The 22,734-nt window shown below is 36.8% G+C and overlaps 1 protein-coding gene across 7 annotated transcripts in view; it reads right to left on the reverse strand.

Moving 5' to 3' along the window:
• Positions 1-522: 522 nt before the first annotated feature.
• LOC126335458 (protein winged eye) overlaps positions 523-22,734 on the reverse strand; it is a 382,243-nt gene continuing 360,031 nt past the window's right edge. For 6 of the 7 annotated variants that reach the window (XM_049998751.1, XM_049998753.1, XM_049998752.1 and 3 more), the window contains 6 exons: positions 20,799-21,037; positions 18,787-19,126; positions 14,682-14,908; positions 9,854-10,051; positions 8,093-8,254; positions 523-3,644 (listed from right to left, as the gene is read on the reverse strand). In XM_049998751.1, the coding sequence (XP_049854708.1) occupies positions 3,432-3,644; positions 8,093-8,254; positions 9,854-10,051; positions 14,682-14,908; positions 18,787-19,126; positions 20,799-21,037 (1,379 nt within the window). In that variant the 3' untranslated portion in view covers positions 523-3,431. The remainder of the gene's footprint in view (positions 3,645-8,092; positions 8,255-9,853; positions 10,052-14,681; positions 14,909-18,786; positions 19,127-20,798; positions 21,038-22,734) is intronic. The other variant, XM_049998757.1, reaches the window with a different exon arrangement.

Consider the following 22,734-nt stretch of genomic DNA (forward strand, 5'->3'; position numbering starts at 1 on the left):
CATGATGGTGGCTTAAATAGTGAAAAATCATGTATTGAAGAAATAAAATGATGTTGCGGAATGTTGAGCAAGTGTTCCTTTTTTGTAATTACTGTAAAAATATATTATCTTTTGTTTAACCATCACGTCAGTTTCCTTTCGTAACTGAACTGCATAAATATATTATTACTATACCACAGAACTAATGCTACAATCTATTTGTATTTGTAATTTACCAATACTTTAGTCAGTTACAGTGCAGTGTGAAAGATAAGCAATTCGATGATTTATTACAATTTGTGATTATGGCCTATGCTGTAATGCCTTTTAAAATGAATATACACAAGCATCCATCCTGAATACTTTGTTTTTCTATCATAAACATTGACCTGACATGACTGAGTTTCTGGTTACACAGAAAAGTGTTTCTACTTACATTATGAGGCAGCACGGCAAGAGAATTATGCACTGCTTGGTAGATTCTTATACAGTTTAGAATATGTCTGAGGTAAGAAAGGCAAAAGGATAATAATGTATACAAAATTTTAAAGCATCAAAATTTTTCAATTTTATTTTACACTTTCTAAATGCACACAAGTGTGCACACAATATCTCTCACACATGTGAGTGCATGCTTGTGCCCGCCCACATATACATCTCTCTCTCTCTCTCTCTCTCTCTCTCTCTCTCTCTCTCTCACACACACACACACACACACACACACACACACACACACACACACACACACACACACACACTTTTTATATACAAAAAGTGGAGAATACTATTACATGTCTTATCTTTTCACCCTGCATTAATTTGTGAACATAAACTTTCTTTCTCTTTGTCTCTTTATATAGTTATATAATTTATATATTTAAATATTTATTTACTTCACTCATATAAGAATAAGTGAAAATTATAAAACAAAGAGAAGTTTCTTTCCATACTAATATAGTAATTATCTTCCAAAAGATCACAATAGTGAGACACTTAAGTCCTTTAACAAACTGCTTTCCTCAGTAAAATACTCTTTACACATAGCACCTTGTTTGCAACATGGTAATAAATGACACTCATACCTCACCTTTTGTTTACAATATATTTCACTTGTTGAGTTTTATATAAAACATATTTGAAAATAATTTTAACAGCACCTAAATAAGACTGTGTAGCTCTTTCTGGTATAAGCGTAATTTGATACATTTATTTGTATAAATTTATAACAGTAAAATTAAGCTTAACTGTACAATCTATAAAAACTCATCCTGCAGACTGATAACTCTCATGTAAAGAATTATCTTCTGCTGCAACACCTCCATTATATGTCCAGGTCACAGACAATATACAACATAAACACACATTCTTCCCACAAGTACGTTACAATAAACGTTGAAATTAATACAATGAAAGGTCTGAAAAAGTTGAACTAAGAGAAATTCAGTATACCCAACTGATTCTAGGAAGTGGACTAGTTTAACAAGCATCTGCACAAGAAAATATACTTATGAACTAAGGAAAATACCATATGGCACATTTATACACCATACTCTGAACACATGAGAGTCAAACTGCATAGTCCTTCACCTGGTAACATAAGATGTGTTCAATTGTCTGACAACTAGAGAATGTTTTGTCCTCCTAGCACAAGGGCAGAGCTTTATAAGGAAATTATATTAACAATGCTAGAACCTTAGCACATGAAATGACACATTCAAGAATTGGACATTTCATATTCTGATGTTAATATATATAAGAATATATGAAGGGATCTTGAGCTTCATAACATATTTTATTTCCCTCACATTAGTAAAATAAGTCAACTATTGGATAAAACCAATGCACATGGGTACATTTGGAAATTTATTTTTAATGTTTTGAATGTAATTAGAGTAATTTAGTTTTTCATGACTATTATGAAACTATTACATAATGATGCTAATTTTTACAACTCCTTACAAATCCACAGAACAGTTTGCCAATGCTTTTCAGTAAAAATTAAAAATATTAAGCACTCTATACTGTAATCTGGAAAGCAGAAAAATTACACAACCAATTTAAAAGATGGGTGGCAATTGGCTGCATACAACCTACTTTCTGACTTTATTATTCTTCCGTTTATCTGCAAATAAATTTTGACTAGTTGTGGTTCCTTACCGATTCATTTGATAAATGATTTTTGATTATCGAGAGTACTACCCCATTTATTTGTGAACAAAACAGTACTAAGAGTGAAACAAACACAAATGCACAGGATAGTCTACTTGCAAGAAAAGCAGTCTCAAAATGGAACAAACATTTGAAATGGCACCTGCTTTTAAATCATTCATCCCATATTTTTAAGGGATATGTAATAAAATGAAGACCATTCCTATGTTACCAGTTAAGCTATAATCCACAACTTGTGATTGGAAATAATTTTAAAAAGTAAGGAAAGTGGTCCAGCTCCCTAAGAAATCAGAAGAAAAAGTAACTTAGAAAAATAGTTCAACTTACTAGATCTCATTTTTATAAAACTAAAGTGTCCTTAAAAGTATTTTATTAATTTCTTTCTTTTTTCATTCTTTTTGTCTATGGAAACAATTGTCTGAAATGCAGTCTGCAGATTTTTTGAAAATCATTAACATACTACAGCAACAGCCCACAGTAATTTAAACAGTATACACACTACAGGCATTCAGTGAGAATTAGTACTGTACATAATTTGCACTACTAGCTGGTTCCTTTTCGAATGAAAAATTATACATGTATCAATATCTCTGATTGTTAACTTGTGATAGCGAAGGCGCATCAGAGACTGATGCAGGAAATCTACTATACATTAACAATGAGAGGAAAAAAATATACATCATCAATCTTTAAATATACAATATCTTTCTTTAAGACGCTTGCCAGTCTTTAGCTTATTGACACCTCAATCTTTCATTCTCAACTCTGTAACAGAATGTAGTAAATAAATCCCATCAATCTAGACTTTACTAGTGTGCAGTCTTTAAACAAGTGAATCACTACGTGATTCTAGGCACATGCAATCGTTCACTGGCTTGTTCCATTATATACAAGAATCTTCTGTGGTCAATAAAAATAAATACTATTTATATATGCAGAAGGCTGACAGGTATAATCTGATATAAATACATGAAACAGCATTGCACTTAGTCTACATTCTGATCATCTTGCACACGATGTTAACTATGACTGTACCAACAGTATGCACAACAACATTTTAATATTTACATACTCTGTTTGCATATCCACCCTCAGCTTTCAATACTAATAACACAGAGCCATCCCAGAACAATAAATACATTTGAAAAGTTTCTTTGTATGCAAAATCTTAAATTTTGAGCACACAGTCTGGATTTACAAATATGCTGCTAAATGTTCATGGAAAGTATTTAACAAAACAACACAGATGAGATATTCTGAAGGAGATTACGACTCTAAATTGTTCACATAACACCTGGTTCCATTGTAAGTTGTTTGTTTGTGGGATCATAATAGCCTGCTAAGTAGTATATATCATTATTATCATAAATAGTGGAGAACCTATGAGGTTCAGCACCCAGGCGTTGAATGTATGTTTCTAGTGGCAGCACTTCACATTTATGAGAGATTGTTTGAACATCATTTTCATCACTGTGTGGTGACTCAAACAATGCACCCTGAAATAAAACAGTAAGCATACTTGTAAAAACCGCTCAGCTTATTTTTCAGAAGAATCTCAAATTACACAGATCAGAAAAACTAATAAAGGCAGCACACATCCTATGATATGGTAAAATTATGAGCATAAGCCCACAAATTTTAATACTGCATTATTTCCTCAGAACATTCACCACAAGACTACTAATTACAAAGTTTTATTTTATCCATACAATAAAACTACAGGACAGACACAGAATTATATAATGTTTCATTATAATTAACAGTCACAGTCCTCACACCATAGTCCATAATGGATGTAGCAAATATAAATTAAAAATGTTTCATAGAAGAGCATTTGGGGGTCAGTCTTGTTTTTTATCCTTATTAGGAACTACAGAATTTCCTAAACATTTTATATGTTATTCATTCAGGAGAAGCAATGTCTTATCACTTTTACTGCCCTTATTTATGTAGGTGCATTATCAGTTTGCCTTTTATTAATTTATTCACCCAGGGATTATCTCTCAATGATGCTGGATATGCACAATATAATTAAAATAAAATTCTCAAATGGGAAATCCATGCAGCCAGAAACAGTGGTCATGTGTGTGAGAGTTGCATTTGTGTGTGTGTGTGTGTGTGTGTGTGTGTGTGTGTGTGTGTGTGTGTGTGTGTGCGCGCGCGCGTGCGCACGTGTACGTACATGCGTGCTCTGTGATCTAATTCAGAAGAACGGATTTCAGCCAAAAGCTTACTTGTATAGCAGTCTTTTCTCATGCCTGTCTGCAACTCAACTTTTCCGCAATATGATGGGTAGCAATCTATCCTTTTCAATATTCTGAAATATAGGTAAAGGCAGAAGTTGTATATATAATTTTTAAACTGTTCTATAGTTGATAATCTTCACAATATAGTGCTCCTTTCTTAAGACTCACTGCAAGTTTGAAGTACTATGCCCTGAAAGGGGCAGAACAATATGAGCAGGTGATTTGTGGCATATAACGAAGCATGGAAATCCTTGATATTTACATTCAGACAAAGCATGAGACATCTGCTAGGAACAATAAAAGTGAAGTAGAGGCCATTAAGATAAACTGTGTAAAATATTATAATATTGGGTGGTTATAATTGTGGTGCAACTACTCACAGAGGTTGAGTGTGGCCTGTAATTATTGCATGGCAAGAAAACTTGGTAGATATGGTAACACATTAATGCGGAACCAATTTACGCTGGAAAACAAATTAGCTCCAGTCGTGGCCACTAGGTGTAAACCTGGTTCTGCATGCAGTTTGCATGATGATGTGACATTCATACTGTCATTTGACAAGCAATAACATGGGTCAACAGCATGGCTATTGAGGAGAGACACTGCGTGTTATTAGTGAAACTGTTTTATGTGAATGGCAGCTATTACAGTGCTGCATTGAGAGAGTATCAGCATCTGAAAGGTTTGATGAGAGGCGGAATGTCATTAAATAGTGAAATTAGAAAACATGGGTGAGCTTGGTGTGGCACCTGAAATAGGAAGGCGTCCTATCCTAATGACACTTATTGACAAGGTCGCTGTTGCTGTAATGTTCATGCACCGCATATCCCATGTAGTGCTACTGTCCATGCAGTGTCACAAAAATCGTCCATCCCACGGCCAATTGTACGCAAAGTTTAGTGGTCTGTTTTACAATGGTACCCATACAAGATGCAGACGGTGCAGCAACCAAAACATCATGATATGCAGCAACATTCTGAATTTTCTCTTCACTTTCCGTCTTGGATCGAAGTCAATGAATATCTACCATGCTTTGCTACCCTATGATAAGTACAGCACACACTGCCTCCATGAGTATTTAATTATAATCACACTGATTACGCAGTGAAAGACTGGAAATGTTCTTCACTGAATGACTAAGGTGATCAAACAGTTTTAAATGTGAGAATAACATGGGTCTCAAATTATGGCAGTAATGAAAACTAAAGGAGGACGAGGATGTAGTCCTTCCTTTAAAAAATGCTCCTATGCAAAACAAAAAATGTAAATGAAGCATTTGAAAATATTCACTCACCTAAAATAGTGTATTTAAGGCCACCGAGTTACAAAATTTGGGGAATGGCTATGAAGATGGTCCGAACAATGCACATATTGTTTATAATTAACATTACTATAGAAAAAGGGAGACATTCCATGCAATAAACAGAGTTTTCCACATTGTCATTTATCAATTGGTGAATTTAGACTATAGTAAATCCGTATTTCCAATGTCTTTTGTGTGATTCCTGAACATCACAACTAGAGATCATTTTCAGTCCTTTGGTCTACGACACTTTCTCTGTTTCCTTTTCACAGAAACCTGATAGTTTGCTAAGTGTGAAGTTTCATTCTCTTCAAGAGTACAGAAATATATAAATATAACTTAATAACCTTGTATGCAGCTACTGAAATTTCTTTCTTTGAGCTCAGCTGGTACAATAAGTGGTCCAAGCCTTGGATGAGACAATACTCATATTATCTGCTGGCACCGCCACATAGCAACTGTAGCCAAAACAGGCTAGTTTCCACTTGCCACAAGTTTTCTGATAGGGAGAGTGTCCAAATTTTCCCTTCTTGGGACAACAGTTTACGTCATGCTTAGAGAAGCCAAAGGGCACAAGTTTGCAATAAATGAACACCATACACTACAACAAGCCCAAGATTTCCTCACCATCTAACGAGACAGCATCTCCACCAGTCCAATTTGCAGTAGAAGGCAAGTCAATCATCATCAGGGAGACACAAGCAAGCATCCCACAATTAACTTCTCTACCTTACCTCACTGGCCATATAAAAAAATTGTCAATGCTACCCCTACAGACTAACTGAAGGAGGGGAATTATCTTGTATTTCCTCCTGCTGTTACGATATTATCAGCTGAAAACTTGGTAAACACCTGAAGATAGCACCTCTGCTAAGTACGTATAGTGCTTCACAGCTGCATCACCAGAGGCGTGCCTCAGGCTGTATGCCAGGATTTATGTGGACTCACATCAGCCTTTTCCAACTGGATGTTATCAGAGCTACTTACTTACCATCATGTCAATATTGTGAATCATTTGTGAACCTTGCTTGGAACTAGTTTGTGTACAGATTTTGAATTCAGTTACTTTCTTGCTGGTGGATTTCTGCATTGGAATACATACCAAATGGACAAGTGTATTGTTTTTGTTTGTGACAATAATATGACTTGCAGAATATAGACAAATGGTGAAGATTGAAGTTCTGAGGAAGAATATATCTTCTCATCATATCCTACAACCGAGTGTCCTGTTGGTCTAATTGTAGTACAGACAACCCCTCTATTATTCATAACTGAGGTTTGAAAGTCATAATGCTACCCATCATTACTCCAACATACTTCACAGTTCATCAGCACTGAAGTCATTCACCTCATCATGGATCATTTAAAGCTTATCACACCTCCATCATCTTAAGATGGAACAGGCTGACTTGTGCACTATTTAAATTTGGCTTAAAATGATTAAATCACAGAAAGCACTGAGTATTTATAGAAGCCACAAGAGACCTTACAATGAGGCAGTTATTTTATCTCTGTGTGTTGTGATCTGGTCTTTAGACACTACTATCTGCTCCACATGTATGAGTCGGAATCACAAAACAAGTTATTTTATGGGTGCGACATACAAAGAACACACAGCACTGAAATCAGTCCTGAATTCCTAATTAAGATAGAGATAATTTTTTCTGCACATTCTTTGAAAGGGGAGAATTTTACGGTAATAAAAAACCACTGGACGAACTGTCAAGGGTAGTAAAAGTTTGATATCAAAACATGCGAATGAAAATACTATGTAACATCTGGTGACTATGCATAAAAGAGGCAGCAGAACTCCACAGCACCAGATGTGTATTACAGTTTATATTACACTTTACAAATGGAGATGTGCACGCTTTTATGAATGATCAGTAGCCACTTGCTAACAATAATGACAGAACAATATAGTGGTTTCTCCTCTAGTGTTTATAGAGCATGCATTTTATGTTTACTATTACAGTCTCCTTGTGGACTGAATGCAATCAGCAACATCAAAATTTTGCCTTAACAGTGATAGTACTACTCTCGTGGGAGGGGGGGAGGGGGGAACTCAATTTGCCAATGTACAGCCTACAGTACTGTCATCTTGAGTAGCCCCCAAATATCCCAATGTATGGTAGATTGGAACACCTTTGAACACTTCTGGGGCGTTAAGGATTTACACATTTTATCAGTCCATATCCTCACCATAAACACATTTCATTTGTGCAGAAGATAACATTCATTCCCATCCCTCCATTCCCCATCCCTTCCCATCCACACACACACTTCCCTTTGCTACTACATGGTATTTTTTAAAAGTATGGATTTTGAGTATGAAAAATTCTGTAGAAGTGTTTATTAATGTAGGCCAATGAAAAAATTATTAATTAAAACTCACGGGATATTTTAGAGGTGCACATCCATTAGTCTCTTCTGGATGGTAAAACCATTTGACACGTACTACCATGTTAGTACCCCAAGCTTCCCACATTGATTCTATGCGACCAATGTATGGACGATCAGGCCTTCCAGTTGACAGAAAAACTGCACAGTCACCAACCTATAACAAAATGTTATTATACTTATACCAGTTTCATATTTATTTCAACTATTTTATATTCTGCACTGACATACTGTTATGTAAGTTGCTGTTCAGGTAAAGGAAAATAACAATTCACTTTGCAGTGACAAATTTACAAGGCAAATCTACAAGCAATAAAAGCTTATTCATTCTGTTCTGTTAACAGTATCAGTAACAACAAATGATAACTAGTAACTTTTGTTTTGACAATACATTCTTTAAACACAGAAATCTGACATTTCTTTTTTGTGCTCATTACCTAAATGCTTCTCATTTGTTTGAATGAAGTTATGAGCCTTCTTTCTTGAATGACACAAAGTTCCAGATAATACTGTTTATTCATATCAAACCTCTGGCTATTATTTATAGTGAAACTATTTTTAGGTGGCCTTACAGGTGCACATCACAAATACACATCATATGATTTTCAAAAGCTCCTGACAACAATGACCACATGTAACCAACCACATTTTTGTTCCTCAACTTGCAAACAGTAGCATTAGTAAACATCCCACAAAATCCATTAAAAGTGCACTTTTGGCAAAGGATCAATCACTGAACAGAACCATATGTAAATACACTCATCAAAAACTGGCATCACATAACATACACAAATAAATTATTAAACTTTTATATGCATTATAAATAATGTGCAGATAGTCCACAATGGTGTTGTGGAATAAATAAATGTGATTACTGTTTGGCATATGAGGAGTCCGAGTTTTTACAGCATAATCACTGCAGTGCTAGGTGATAAATGTTTTTCGCTTCACTGTATAACTTTACTTAATCAATGTACAAAACCCAACACTCCTTACACCATCGTCACTTTTTGACAACAGTCAGCATCCAAATGTGCCTTTACTGGTCAATGCCTGTTCTTTCTAATGAGATCTACGAGTACTGTCTACTACCTTTATATTTCTCTTGATGGGTGTATATTATTGTTTTAGACAAGAAATTATATTTTCATCTTTACTTACGACAGTCAGTTCTCTATTATTAAAATCATGACCCGCTGTGAGATGGTACAGCTGTTAAAGCATTCAACTTGCATTTGGAAGAAACGGGCACATCATGGCAACCAGATTTGGGTTATTGCAGTTTCCCTTCATCGGTACTATGATTCTTTCCGTATCCTTGTCTTATCTACAATTTTAATTCATCTCTGATGACTCAATTGTTGACACAACAATGAACTCTTACTTTTCTTCCATAGTAAGAAATACTATGAATTTTCCTACACTACCTATGACTAACAAGAACATCAGTAAAAATCACAATTAACTTTTTTAATGTAACTGTGGACACTTCTCCCTCAGAAGGATATTTTGAATATCCACCAGGATATTTCGTCCATTTTGCATTCATTATTGTACAGTGAAGTTTCTTTGTTGCTATGTGGAATGCCTTTAGTAAATATTGCAGCATTGTAACAAGTTTCTCGTCGATGATTTTGAGAATAGTTGTTCAAGCAGAGTATTGAATGGCTACAGCACTTTTTGCCAACAATTATGTGCAACCATATTTGACTAGCCGATGAGAACACGACATAAGAAATTGTCAGGAGAGACTCACCCTGATACTCTCTTTGCCCCGTTGGATAGCTTTGTAGAACTCTTTACGTCCTCGTCCCTTAGCTCCAGGTCGCTTGAAACCTCTTCCTGACCAACCCCATAACTGTCTAGCTGGTAGGAATGCTGCCATTTTGCTTCGACTCTCAACCGATGGCTGTCTGTCACGGCACTTCTTAGGCTTCACAATCTCTTTCTCCTTCTGTAAACATTACACAACAAAGTTCTTAAATCAGTAAAATTACCCACATATTAAAACAGCAGTGAAAGGCCCCATTTTATTTTCATACCCAACATCCATTACCATCACCACATCATAGTTTATTTTCCTCCATTACCATGAACACACGAGACCCATTCTGCTATGGACAAAATATTGTTTTAGTGTGTGATGGGAGGAAGAGAGGAGGAGGAGCCTTACACACACACACACACACACACACACACACACACACACACACACACACACACACACACACACACAGCCATTTTAAGGGAAATGATGGCACTGATGGTTCTACACAAGAGCAGTCACACTAAAATGGACAGCATTTTCATGGTTACCTACACAGTCTATAATAGTGTTAACATTACACAAAATACAATAGACATGACAAGAAGTAAAGACCATCTTTAAGGTTTTGTTGATGAACTACATCTACATCAATACTCTGCAAGCCACCATGCGGTGCATGGCAGAAGGTGCCCTGTACTAGTTATTTCCTTTCCTGTTTCACTCAAATCGAGCAAGGGAAAACGGCTGTCTTTATGCCTCTGTGTGAGCCACAATTTCTCGTATCTTATCTTCTACATCTACATCCATACTCCGCAATCCAACATACAGTGTGTGGTGGAGGGTACCTCGTACCACAACTAGCATCTTCTCTCCCTGTTCCACTCCCACACAGAACGAGGGTAAAATGACTGCCTATATGCCTCTGTACGAGCCCTAAACTCTCTTATCTTATCTTTGTGGTCTTTCCATGAAATGTAAGTTGGCGGCAGTAAAATTGTACTGCAGTCATCCTCAAATGCTGGTTCTCTAAATTTCCTCAGTAGTGATTCACAAAAAGAACGCCTCCTTTCCTCTAGAGACTCCCACCCGAGTTCCTGAAGCATTTCCGCAACACTTGCATGATGATCAAATCTACCAGTAACAAGTCTAGCAGCCCGCCTCTGAATTGCTTCTATGTCCTCCCTCAATCCGACCTGATAGGGATCCCAAACACTCGGGCAGTACTCAAGAGTAGGTCATATTACTGTTTTATAAGCAGTCTCCTTTACAGATGAACCACATCTTCCCAAAATTCTACCAAAGATCCGCCTTCCCCACAACTACCATTATATGCTTGTTCCATTTCATATCGCTCTGCATTGTTACGCCCAAATATTTAATCGACGTGACTGTGTCAAGCGCTACACTACTAATGGAGTATTCAAACATTACAGGATTCTTTTTCATATTCATCTGCATTAATTTACATTTAACTATATTTAGAGTTAGCTGCCATTCTGTACACCAATCACAAATCCTGTCCAAGTCATCTTGTATCCGCCTACAGTCACTCAATGATGACACCTTCCCGTACACCACAGCATCATCAGCAAACAGCCGCACATTGCTATCCACCCTATCCAAAAGATCATTTATATAGATAGAAAACAACAGCGGACCTACCACACTTCCCTGGGGCACTCCAGATGATACCCTCACCTCCGATGAACACTCACCATCGAGGACAATATACTGGGTTCTATTACTTCAGAAGTCTTCGAGCCACTCTCATACTTGGGAACCAATCCCATATGCTCATACCTTAGTTAGGAGTCTGCAGTGGGGCACAGAGTCAAACGCTTTCCGGAAGTCAAGGAATATGGCATCCGTCTGATACCCTTCATCCATGGTTTACAAGATATCATGTGAAAAAGGGTGAGTTGCGTTTCGCAGGAGCGATGCTTTCTAAAGCCGTGCTGATGCATGGACAGCAATTTCTCTGTCTCAAGGAAATTAATTATATTCGAACTGAGAATATGGTCAAGAATCCTGCAACAAACCAATGTTAAGGATATTGGTCTGTAATTTTGACGATCCGTCCTTCTACCCTTCTTATATACAGGCATCACCTGAGCTTTTTTCCAGTGGTCTTTATGAGCAATGTACGTTCGTGGCAGTAGAATCATTTGGCAGACAACTTCAAATGCTGGTTCTCTAAATTTTTCATACTGTTTCTAGAAAAGAACGTCTCCTCCCCTCCAGGGATTTCCATTTGAGTTCCTGAAAGACCTCTGTAACACCTACTTGTTGTTCGAACCTACTGTTAATATATCACCTACTGTTAATGAATCTAACAGCCCACCTCTGATCTGCTTCAATGTCTTTCTTCAATCTGACCTTGTACAGATCCCAAACACCTGAGCAGTACTCAAGAATACATCCCACCAGCACCCTATATGCAGTCTCCTTTACAGGTGAACCATTCTTCCCTCAAATTTTCCCAATAAACCCAAGTTGACCATTTGCCTTCCCTACCACAGCTCTCACACTGTCATTCCATTTCATATCCCTTCGCAATGTTACACCCAGATATTTAAAAGACTTCACTGTGTCAAGCAGGACACTAGTGATATTGTATCCAAACCTTACAGATTTGTTCCTCCTACTCATCTGAAGTGACACAGAGGGAGAGGCCACACACAGGATGAACCTTTTTCAAATAGTCACTGCCTCCCATTAGATAAAATATGTGATTTGTCACAGGGGGAAAGGGAAAGAGCACTAGAATAGAAAACCACTCAGACAAAATAAAAAAGGGGAGTAATATCACATGAAAGTTTAAAAATGTTCCACACCTGGTTCATAACTACTTAAAATGTAGGTTATAAATATCTATTAAGTGTAGCTGCAACTTTTCACCTTCTGGCTTCTTTCTCGACCCCCCCTCCCCTCCCCTCCCCTCCTTTTCCATGTTAAAACTCAAATCTGAGTTCACTAGAGATTGAGTATTAGCCTATCTGCAAAATCATTCAAGAAGGACTCCAATGTTGTATTGTAAAAGGAACAATGCAAGTATTCAACTGAATCAACAGAGGCTCTGGAATACCAACACAAGTTTCAGATAATCTTTTCTGACAAGTATCTCTTGTTACCAAATAGTGAATTTGTCTGTGACTGGTGATGGTACCGGATCCCAGTCTGACAGCATGAGTGATGGCAGGTCTGATGGCTTGAAAATGGGTCTATGGCCCTGAAAATGTTAGCAAGAAGTAAAGATAAGCAAATAAAATAAAAACAGTAGTTGCCAACCATTTTTTCCTAAGCTGTCTCTGATACCACAACATTTCTGATTTTCTAGTAGAATACTATGACTTGCACAATCAAGGGATTTTATGTGACTTATTTAACACTAATCAGGAACATTTTTTCATGAAAATTTTGTGTAGTCTGCTTCATGAATTGTAAATTGCTTGTTCTTTTGAAATCTTTATTAAGACTGATTAAATACCTTATTTTTCAGAGAGAGGTGTTGTGGTCCTCTAACACAATCTTTTCAGTACCTTCAGAGAAGCAGAAATTAGGGAGACTGATCAGTAATTATTAGTATCTGTCATACTACCTTTCTTCTAAAGGGGCCTGGTAATAGCACTTTCAGTCCATCTGGAAACACACACTGCGATGTAACTGAATACACTGTACGTTTGTGAAAATGAGGATTTTACTCATTTACTTGAAACATTATCAGCTTTGAGAGAGTTCTTGCTTTTGAGAAAATAAATTACATTCTTAATGTCTTGGGAAGATCATGGTCTAGTCGTGATACACCTCTACATATGTGACAGTTTTTCTTAGATGTATTCTATTACCTGTCCATGCCACACATTCGCTAGTACACTGGTATCATTTATTACTTGGCTGCTTTCTTTTATAACAAATTCCTAATATTCTTCATAATAAAGGAAGACAGCCAGATTTACAGATTTAACAGATTTCCCAGTTTCTCTTTTAACTGTTACCCATATGGATTTAATTTAAATATCTGAATTATTAATTTCAGACATTATACAGAGGCTTTTTAAACTGTTAATAATTTTGCTACAACACAGTATTTCTTGTAATATGAAATCAGACCTACTTAATTTTCTTTCTGTCTGGGTGTGAGCGTGGGGGATGGGAGAGGGGGGGGGGGGGGTTAAATTAGATACAACTTCATTAAATTTTGGAATCACGTGCCACATGATACAGATTCCTTCAGTCAGCTTCCTTTATAGCAACCATGAATCATTTTGTTACCATGTACTGATTAGCCTAAATGTTTTCCATTACACCACTTTATTGTAATCAGGTAAATTATTTTGCTAGTTATACATCATGGTGAGAGAGGCATTTCACTAGCAAATTGAAACCATTAAACTTTCTGGCAAAATTAAAATTGTGCTGGACCAGGACCGAAACCTGACACTTTTGCCTTAATGCTGACAAGTGCTCTACTTGCTGAACTATCCAAGCACGACTCAAAACCAGTCCTCATAGCTCTTCTCCTACTTTCCAAACTTTATGGAAGTTCTCCTACAAATATGCTGTTTTATAGCTTGGAGACTTTAGATCAAACTTTCCACTTCACATTTCTCACATTTTGAATTAATATTGTGACAGATATATTTTTTAACTATCTGCTTGTGAGACTTAAAGAAAATCTTGGCAAATGACACTGTGGGTGTCAGTTAAGCAGAAAGAATCAGTAATTCACTGCATATTTAAATTATTTTCTTTCAGTTTAGAGTCAAGAATCCAATGTACCTGCCCCACTATAATAAGATGTAATTCCAGAAATTACCTTTGTCTTTGTAGCCGGCTGAGCAAGGTCTTCGTCTACCTCACTTGTGCTGCCGCTGATGCTGTCACCAGTGGTACTGCCACTGCTCGTTCCAACACCACTTGCACATGCATCACCAGATGTAGCAACATCTGTTTCTTGACATTTATCTGGATATTGGCCGTCAGATACATGCACAATTCCATCAGCGGGTGAGGCCTGAGATGCACCATCTGTACTGGTGTGGCCTGTAAGTGCAGAAATGAAAATGTTAAGCTATGCGTATAAATGCATTTAACCTTTCAGTACACAAAAATGTCTGATAACTACCACAATCTTTTAAAAAGTAATCAAAAGATAAAGTCTGTAGTGTAACTACATAGCTATGTTCTCTTAAAATTACTCTGTAGCAGAGTGCGTGAAACTGAAGAACAATTACTCCAGTTCCTGCTCTTTGAATCTTGGGATAATCATTGCACTGTGATACCCTGAACCTAGAGAATGTGTTGTTATTGTCTACGGCATGTTATTTGGCAACACTATTCTATCCCACACTCAGCTTTAGATGAGTCGTAGCCTTTCTTCGTCCTCAAATTGTTTTAATTATCATTTTAATGACAACTTAAAAACTGCATACTAGTGAAATATGTTTTGTAAATAGTCACAAGATACATATACGAATAGGTCTTTTATACTTTTGAAACGAGTACACTGTCACAATACTTCTTATTAACATACATTAATTTTAACTTTCTGCTTTCAGTTATCCTCTCAACACATTTTGTGTGTATTGGGATTACTTTTACCTTCACACAAACAGTTTTCCTTAGAGCCCTGGCTGAATACAGTTACGATATACAGTAAGTGATCAAAAGTATCTGGACACCACCAAAAACATACATTTTTCATATAAAGTGCATTGTGCTGCCACCTACTGAGAGGTACTATGTATCAGCAACCTCAGTAGTCATTAGACACTTTGAGAGGGAAGAATGGGGGGCTCCACAGAACTCACAGACTTTGAATGTGGTCAGGTGATTGGGTGTCACTTGTGTCTTATGTCTGTAAGCGAGATTTGCACACTCCAAAACATCCCTAGGTCCACTGTTTCCAACGTGATAGTGAAATGGAAACTTGAAGGGACACATACAGCACAAAAGCATACAAGGTGACCTTGACTGACAGAGACTGCTGACAGTTGAATGTGTAAGAGGCAGACATCTATCCAGCCCATCACACAAGAATTCCAAACTGCATCAGGATCCACTGCAAGTACTATGACAATTAGGCAGGAGGTGAGGAAACATAGATTTCACGGTCGAGGGGCTACTCATAAGCCACACTTAACACTGGTAAATGCCAAATGATGCTTCACTCGGTGTAAGGATCGTAAACACTGGATGATTGAACAGTGGAAAAACGTTGTGTGGAGTGACAAATCGCAGTACACAATGTGGCGATCCAATGGCAGGGTGTGGGTAAGGCGAATTCCTGGTGAATGTCATCTGCCAGCGTATTTAATGCCAGCAGTAAAGTCTGGAGGCAGTGGTGTTATGGTGTGGTCGTGTTTTTCATGGAAGGGGCTTGGAGTCCTTGTTGTTTTGCATGTCACTATCAGAACACAGGCCTACATTAATGTTTTAAGCACCTTCTTGCTTCCACAGTTGAAGAGCAATTTGGAGATGGTGATAGCATCTTTCAACATGATCAAGCACCTGTTCATAATGTACGGCCTGTGGTGGGGTTGTTACATGACAATAACATCCCTGTAATGGACTGACCTACACAGAGTCCTGACCTGAATCCTACAGAACACTTTTGGGATGTTTTGGAACACCAACTACATGCCAGGCCTCACCAACTGACATCGATACCTCTCCTCAATGCAGCACTCTGAAGAATTGGCCGGCCATTCCCCATGAAACCTTCCAGTACCTGATTGAACATATGCCTACGAGAGGGAAAGCTGTCATCAAGGCTAACGGTGGGCCAACACCATATTGAATTCCAGCATTACCAATGGAGGGTGCCACTAACTTTTAAGTCATTTTCAGCCAGGTGCCTAGATACTTTTGATTACATAGTGTATGCATTTGTTAATGAACAAGTCACAGTAAACAAAACATATGAGAAACAAGTGTCTCCCACCAATGGCCAGTTCTGCTTGTCTCCTCTGCATTAAAACACAGAGAAACTCTGGAGTACAGATTTGGAACAACAGAAAAAGTTAAGTAAAAGGTATTGGCAGTGGTTATGCGACTAGACACTTTAGAGTTACTGGCTTTCTTGCACAATCTTTGTAATACAAATGCAACTGTTTGACATCCAGGAAATTTACATTCTTAAGAAAATATGATTTTATTACAATTATTTTTTTAAAACAGGTTTTAAATAATACAATGAACAGTTAAATGTGAAAGTACATTATTACACAAGTAGTCAAAGAAATTTAAATATCTTTGAGAAATAATTACACCTGACGGTTCAGAAAATGCAGCTGTAGAAAGCAGGTGTTCTAAACTAGAAGGTGCTTTTCATCTGTGCATAGACTTATACAAAAGCAAAAGCCTGTCTTTAAACCTAAAACTCTGTCATTATAACACTGCAATTAGACTGTCAGCTTTGTATGCATTAGAATGTTTAAACATGATGAAGAAAGGACCACTACATAAACTTGAAATAAAAGACCAGAAAATTTTTGAGAAAATCCTTGGCCCTATCAAAGAAAACGCAGAATTCCGCCGAAGACATAACTGTGAATTATATGAACATACAGAAGATATTGTTACCACCATGAGGAAGTGGAGAATGATGTTTTTGGTCATTGCACCCATTCATAAATTTCAAAAACAAAATTGTATTCAAAATGGGCAAGCCAAGTAAAAAAGGATTTACAGGAAGCTGCAATTTCATTGATGACATTCAGGATCGAGAAGTTTTCAGAGAAAAAGTCAAAATTACTAAAATCCTTATTTTGCTTACTACGCCAGTTCCACGTTCCACCTCCAAATGGTCAAAACAGTCAGCCAAAATGAAAATATACTGGCAAAAGAGGAAAAAACAATCTGGGAAGAGGTAAAAATCTTCGTGGTCTATAGCAGGCCAAAATGGCAGCAAAAAGAAGTACAGCCCATGCACGCATTTATATTCGTATAATGCAATTACACATACAGCAAAATCAGAAACCAACAACTATTGCGACTATTTTATAACAAATTTTAGGCTTAGGAGAAAAAACATTACTCCATACTTGAGGACACTAATGTATGTGGCAGACAAACAATGTGTTTTAAATACTTCTTTTGAGTCTGCGATAAACATACATTTATTTAATGTAAGCATTTTCCGCTAAGAATACGCCTGAATTCATTTGACTTCTTCAGAAAATTATTATTAGTGTGCCAGTAAATCATGTTTTGTTTCCCAGCATCCAGCATGTTGCCATGCTTATAATTAAAATATATGACATCATTTGGTAACGAATCTGTGCTGAAACTGGTCATTTTTGCTTTAAAACAATACAGAGGAGGCACTGAGTGACAGACATCCATGGACATCAAGTATACCAATATATTATTAATGTTGGAGTATGATCTAAATGTACTCAGCTTTCAAGTACTAGTATAATATTTTAAATGGATTGCTTGGGATTACACTATTAATAACCTGAACTTTCACTCTTCCATTACTGAAAAGATGCCAGATTTCATTTATCTTTATACTGATAGGTCAAAACATTCTCAAGGGGAATGTACTAGAAGCAGACAATGGAGAAAAGAACAACAATTGATCATAAAACCTGTTGCTTCATCATAGCAGATGTAGATTTCAACTATTACATAGTCATCTTCAATGCACACAACAGGCGACATTAGTTCAAAGTGTCATGTAATAAACAATATTGGTTACTGTAGAACATACAGGGATTTATGTTATGACTGTTGTGTTCTCCACAGTTACCTATATTGTTTATTACGCGACACTTTGGATTAATGTCATCTAGTCTTATATGAAACTATATTTCATCATACAGTTTATGCATATTCCAGTATTTATAAGAACACAGCCAGTTACTCTACACATCCATATCAGTTGAATTATTGGTGAAGGGTGTTAATTTCCTTGCCTGACTTTGAAGTGGAATCACTGCCAGAGTCCCTTCTATGTCGGTGTCTTCTCCGTCTATGTCGGCGGTGATGTCTCTTATGTCGACAATGTTCTTCGCAGCAATGATGCTTCCTCCGTTTCTTCTTCAGTGCAACTCCTTCTGCCATAAGAACACCAGCACTGCATGATAATAAGCGCTTCAATTTATCACGGCGTCTTTTCTTCAGCCTACGGCGTTCCCTAAGACTGCTATTGTCCCCAACATCAAGTAATGTGGACCCAGATGATTGTTGAGCAGAGGTTGTTTCATCTGTAGTAGTTCGACCATCACGATGCTGTGATGCAGTTTCTGACTGCTCCTGTATGAAAGTTATTAACACAAAGTTAGTCAATTTCAGTGAAAAAGTGTTAATAATTGTTAGTCAAATAACATGAAATGCTTAATGTGTATTATGTAGCAATTAGTTATCACTGACTCACTCTTGTAACAAAATTAAATATCTAAGGAAGGGATGGATAAGGTTTTCCACAAATTACTGAAACACCAAAAGTGCAGTTAATACCAAACACAACAGATCTATGAAGAATTTCAAAAAGGTTTTGAAAATAGACATCACCATCTGCTTGACAATCTGGGTCTAGACTGCTTAAAATGCTGAAAGAGATTCGCCTTACTACTCATTACTACAATTTCTTACCTTCGTTTCTGAAAGGGGAATAAATTTAATTATGTCAAATGCAGGAAGAACTACACGTATTCTGCTAGGAGAAAACTGTACTTACAACTCAAAAGAGAAAATTATCTGTAATAAATCTACTTTCCTAATCTTGTTTTATGAACTTTAAACAGTTATTAAGGCAGATGACAACCCACTTTTCTACAAAAGGAAAGGAAGAAACAAAAGTTTAAAATAATGGTGAAAATCACATGGGTTGCGGGTGTTCGATACGGGATTTTTTGGGGGAGGGGAATTTTTTTTTGTGGGGGTGGCAGAATTAATAAAAAATTAGACATTATATTCCTTGGTTATCAATTTGAACTGAATGGCATTACCTGAAACAAAATGTATATTGCAGCAGAAAACCAAATCTCCTGGCACTAAGTTTGCTCAGTACAACACACTATTGGACACTGTTAATTGCCACACTATTGGGCATTATTTGGGGTTGAAGCCACTACTTATCCTTCAATTAGAACTTCAGTTATCTACAATAAGGATGTGTGGACCATGTTTCCACTCTCACATTAATGAACAATCTCTGGTGGCACTTGGATTGAGCCCAAAACCTCTATGTTGCAGTTTAAAGATACCTACTTCTCAACCATGTAAGCAAACATAACTTACAAGAAGCAATAATACTTTAATAATTATGAAGTTAACACCCAGAAAGAGATACATAACACTCTTATAAGTCTTCATCTGCCGTAACAAGAAAAGGATGTATAGTTTTGTAGTTCATGAATTCCTTTGCTTTTAACTATCCAGCTGAAAGATATTCATAACACTTATTGCAGTTTTGTTGACTTCTTTAATGTAGACAACTGATGATCAAAGGAACAATAACAGTGCTGATTCCCAAAACATTCAAGTGTTTTGCCAAATCATTCAACATATTTGCTTCTGACAAAATGCTGGTTAACTAGTATCACAAAGTGGGTGGCTTGAGGAAACATTACCTGAAGAACTCTATGCTAATAACTATAAATCAGTAAACTGATTATTCTGTTAACGTGTACTGTTCTTTTTTAATCCCCCCCCAAGTATGTGTCTTAGATTTTCATTACAAAGTTTTTAACCAATTCCTTACAAATTGTATCTCAAAAGCTATCAGTGGCAAAAACAATGTGCACAGAAGGATACAACTACATTAACAAAATGAACACCATCGCTACTTCCATAAAAGCAGAAAATAGAGCAATCAGAAAACAACTGAAGATGAGGCTTAAGCAACATTTCTCAAATACAACATGTTTAAATGTATATCATTCTTGTGAAGCATGTATGTACAAATATAAGAAGAAAGATATACCTGCAACTGTGCTGTTGACCTACTCTCAGTGTCCACAGGAGAGGAGCATTTTCCTTTAGCAGTTTCAGTAATGCTGCTAGACAGATCAGGTTTTGGTGTGACTGTAGTCACCGTATTTGTACCAGTAACACCTGTTGTATCATTACTTATTCGGCGGTCTTTTGAATGGCTCTCACAGCTTGTTCCAGAATTACGTCGACGTCTTTTTCCTAAGCTCAGAAGAGGGTTTGGATCATATTCTGTAACATTCAAAATAACTTGTTTAAGTGCACTTGATTTTGTGAGCACATTTCAGAACAGGTTAAATAACACAATTTCAGCTTGACTTGGAGAACTGAATTTGTACAAATCAAATAAGTCATTGTGATATTACATCCCAGAATTTTATTTATAAAAACAGTTCATCCTCACAAACTACTGTCATTCTACAAAGATACAGCAAGATAAACAGTCATTACATGGGAAACTTTATTCAAATATGGAAGGGAATTAAATACAAGCAGCAGATGGATTACAGATAGACAGATAGCTATGTAGATAGATTATAGATTCAGTTTACCTTCTGTAGACCCAAAAATGAGATGATTCTCGTGGGTGTGGAATATGTCACAAGGAATAACATAAAACATTTGAATACAATTCTTACTACCCCAATCATTTGTCAGGAGATTGTCAAAAAGGTGAATGAATTACAGTAAACTGGAATACCTAATCTGGACTGTTGTGACCAAGTGCTGTCATAACCGAAATCCAACAGACATTTTAACTTAAGCTGGTCTAACAATCCCTGTTAAGATACTCATCTATAGAGTAGAAGGAGTTGCCTATCAAAAAGTCTCAACCATGCTTTATCTGAAACAAAGTTTCTAATGGTTGCTGGCAATGTATTGAAAATGTGTGTTCCTGATTACCGGTCCCTTTTTGAACCATGGCAAGTGATTTTATGTCTTTATGTATATTGGTCTTATTCCTAGTACTCATACTATGCATTGAGCTATTGGTCAGAAATAGAGATATATTACTTGCAACGAATTTCATTAAGGAACAAGTATACTGAGAAGCAGTGGTTAGAACACAAATTCCTTGAACAAGTTTCTACACGATGTTCTTCAACTTACACCACAAATGATTCCTATTACAGGCTTTTGTCATGCAAAAAACTTTTGCTCTGTTTGATGAGTTACCCTAACATATGATCCTGTGTGACACTCATATAAAAGTAAGCAAAGTATGCAAGTTTTTTAAATATGTATGTTTGCTACATCTGGCACCTTCTCACTGCAAATACAGATTTGTTTATGCACTTCAGCAATTTTATGGTATGCCCTTCCCAACTGAATTTATTACTGAGCTGTAATCCAGAAATTTAACACCGCCAACCTCTTGGTCTTCATGTCTTTATATGTCATACACATGCTGGAAGGAAATCTCTTACAGGTTCTGAACTGCATGTAGTAAGTCTTTTTTAGTTTAATGACAGCAAAAATTTGATAAGCAGTTATTTCTAAATCTGTACTTGGTTTGCTACTTATTACAATGTTTAATATAAACTGATAGTTAAAAAACTACTCACCAAGTTGTGGCAAAGGAACACACACACACACACACACACACACACACACACACACACACAAAGGATTTAACTTTTACAAGCTATCGGAACCAGTGGTTCCTTCTTCTGGGAGAAGAGTTGAAGGGGAAAGAACAGGGGTGAAGGAAAAGGACTGGAGAGGTTTAGGGAAAGGGGGTGAAATTCAGGAAAGTCATCCAGATCTCCATTTCAGGAAAGACTTACCGGACAGGAAGAGAAGGAAAGACTGAGTCTTTCCTTCTTATCTCATTGGTAACTCTCGCCTAGCCCGGGGTTCTAGGTGACTTTGCTGAACTGTACCCCTTTCTCTAAACCTATCTAGTCCATTTCCTTCACCCCTGTTCT

Source organism: Schistocerca gregaria, chromosome 2, assembly GCF_023897955.1.
Source record: "Schistocerca gregaria isolate iqSchGreg1 chromosome 2, iqSchGreg1.2, whole genome shotgun sequence".
NCBI classification, from domain to species: domain Eukaryota; kingdom Metazoa; phylum Arthropoda; class Insecta; order Orthoptera; family Acrididae; genus Schistocerca; species Schistocerca gregaria.